Source organism: Olea europaea, chromosome 17 (genome assembly GCF_002742605.1).
Source record: "Olea europaea var. sylvestris chromosome 17, O_europaea_v1, whole genome shotgun sequence".
Lineage (NCBI taxonomy): Eukaryota > Viridiplantae > Streptophyta > Magnoliopsida > Lamiales > Oleaceae > Olea > Olea europaea.
The window spans coordinates 19,108,237-19,110,838 of record NC_036253.1 but is presented as its reverse complement, the minus strand read 5'-3'; the positions used below and the strand labels follow the sequence as shown (position 1 = coordinate 19,110,838).

The following is a 2,602-nucleotide window of genomic DNA, read 5'->3' as shown; positions in this document are numbered from 1 at the left end:
CCCCCCCCCCCCCCCCCCCCCCCCAAAAAAAAAAGTGTAAAATTGAAAAAATAATATCGTGTTTCAGGTGGGTTTGGGAGTTACCTCTTTGCAATGAGCGAGCGTGTAGTGAAACAATCGGAGAAATCCCAAGATGGATTAGAGTACAAGAATCCCGAACTTGGATGGATGTTTGGCTTTCTTTTTGTAGTCAGTTTTCTGGGTCTATTCTCTTTAGTTCCTCTCCGAAAGGTATTCTTCATAAAGTTGCCAAGTTCAGAAAATTTTTTAAGTCATTTATGACTGTCAAACTTCATTTTCAACTGCAAATTCGAAATATTGATTGCTCTTTTTGTCAGATCATGATAGTAGACTTCAAACTGACGTACCCAAGTGGTACTGCAACTGCTCATCTTATTAACAGCTTCCACACTCCCGAGGGAGCCAAACTAGCCAAGTAAGTTGCTAGTTATGTAACACTACATTTTAACAAATTATGTTGGAAGTAATTTCGAAAAATGAACTCTTGATTTATACTGCGCCGTTACAGGAAGCAGGTAAGAGAATTGGGCAAGTTTTTCTCTTTTAGCTTCTTATGGAGTTTCTTTCAATGGTTCTTCACCGCTACTGATGAATGTGGTTTCCAAAAGTTCCCAACTTTCGGACTAAAAGCATTCGAGAATAAGTAAGCATCTAACTTTGTTTTCTATAATTAAAGGGCGTAAAAGGTGATTGTCTATTGAAACAAAGACTTAAAAAACGTTGTTCGTTCTAAAATTGCAGGTTTTACTTTGATTTCTCAGCAACTTATGTTGGAGTCGGGATGATTTGTCCCCATATTGTAAATGTTTCGGTGCTGATTGGAGGAATTCTCTCTTGGGGTATAATGTGGCCTCTTATAGAAACTAGGAAGGGTCATTGGTACACTGATCTTGATCCAAATAGTATGCAGGGGCTTAAAGGATACCAGGTGCATTTCCCGGATCTTTAGTACCTCTTTTTGAACTTTAAGTTACAGTTTTATGTTCTAACTTCTTCATTTATGTAGGTTTTTATAGGCATTGCTTTGATACTGGGCGATGGCTTATACAGTTTCACCAAAGTGCTGAGCCAAACTATGGCTGATTTGTATAAGAAAATTCAGAGCAGAAAAGCAATGCCTATCCCAGTGTCCGAGCGCTCTTCTCCGGTCACCAAAACTCTCTCTTATGATGACCAATGCCGGACTCAGCTCTTTCTCAAGGATCAAATCCCAACATGGGTCGCTATTGGAGGCTACATAGCCATTGCCATAGTATCGACTGCTACGCTTCCACACATCTTCCACCAGCTCAAGTGGTACCACATTATAGTAATCTACACTTTTGCACCCGTATTGGCATTCTGTAATGCATTTGGATGTGGACTCACGGATTGGTCACTAGCGTCGGCTTATGGAAAGCTTGCAATCTTTACGATTGGAGCATGGGCGGGTGCCTCGCACGGAGGAGTTTTGGCGGGTCTGGCAGCATGTGGAGTCATGATGAACATCGTTTCCACAGCGTCCGACCTTATGCAAGATTTCAAGACAGGTTATATGACACTGGCTTCGCCTCGGTCCATGTTCGTGAGCCAAGGTATTGGCACTGCTATGGGATGTGTGATATCCCCATGTGTATTTTGGATCTTCTACAAGGCTTTCCCTGATCTAGGAATGGAGTCGAGCGAATATCCAGCTCCCTTTGCTTCAGTTTACTATAATATGGCTAAATTGGGGGTTGAGGGCTTCTCAGCATTGCCAAAGGAATGCCTCAAGTTATGTTATGCCTTCTTTGCTGCAGCCCTATTAATCAACATAATTAGAGATGCTCTGGGAAAGAAACGTTCGTGGTTTATTCCCCTTCCAATGGCAATGGCAATACCGTTCTTTTTGGGTTCATATTTCGCCATCGATATGTGTATTGGAAGCCTGATTCTGTATATCTGGCAGAAAAGGAATAAGGCGGGCGCAGATGCTTTCGCACCAGCAGTGGCTTCTGGTCTAATTTGTGGTGACGGAATATGGGCTTTGCCTAGTTCCATACTTGCCCTGGCTGGCCTCAAACCTCCTATTTGCATGAAGTTCCTTTCAAGGTCAATAAACAACAAAGTCGATAGTTATTTAGGATCCTAGGCCACGGCATTAATGATGTCGTGAAGGTTCTTATGGTCTTTTCTTTATGCAAGCACATATCTGTAAAATTGTTGTGTTTATAAGTTTGGATGAGAATGGCTTTGTTATATACTTTGGTTTCTTGCTTCTCAAAATTGTACATGAACGAAGACAAATTGGCTGTCGAAGATTTTTTTTTCCTTTTTTTTTCTTCTTTTTATTATTATTATATCTCTGTATGGATTAATTATTGGTTTTCCGTAAAACAAACTAGTCCATTTGAAAAAAAAAGTAATGTTATCCAGTATTAGTCTAGATGACTATACCTCTTGTGTTTAATTAAATGAATCGTGTGATATTGTATTTTAGTGAATCTATCGTTTAATATCATACAATTATCAACTAAATTAGTGCTTGGTACCAATAATTAGGGGTGGACAAAATGTCCAGATCGGACCAAACCAAACCAAACCAAGCGGTTCGGTTCTATCA

The 2,602-nt window shown here is 40.3% G+C and overlaps 1 protein-coding gene across 1 annotated transcript in view; it reads left to right on the top strand.

Moving 5' to 3' along the window:
• LOC111365356 (probable metal-nicotianamine transporter YSL7) overlaps positions 1-2,298 on the top strand; it is a 3,075-nt gene extending 777 nt beyond the window's left edge. The window contains exons 2-6 of the mRNA XM_022985843.1: positions 68-231; positions 339-436; positions 530-664; positions 763-949; positions 1,028-2,298. Of these exons, the coding sequence (XP_022841611.1) occupies positions 68-231; positions 339-436; positions 530-664; positions 763-949; positions 1,028-2,131 (1,688 nt within the window). The 3' untranslated portion in view covers positions 2,132-2,298. The remainder of the gene's footprint in view (positions 1-67; positions 232-338; positions 437-529; positions 665-762; positions 950-1,027) is intronic.
• The last annotated feature ends 304 nt before the right edge of the window (positions 2,299-2,602 follow it).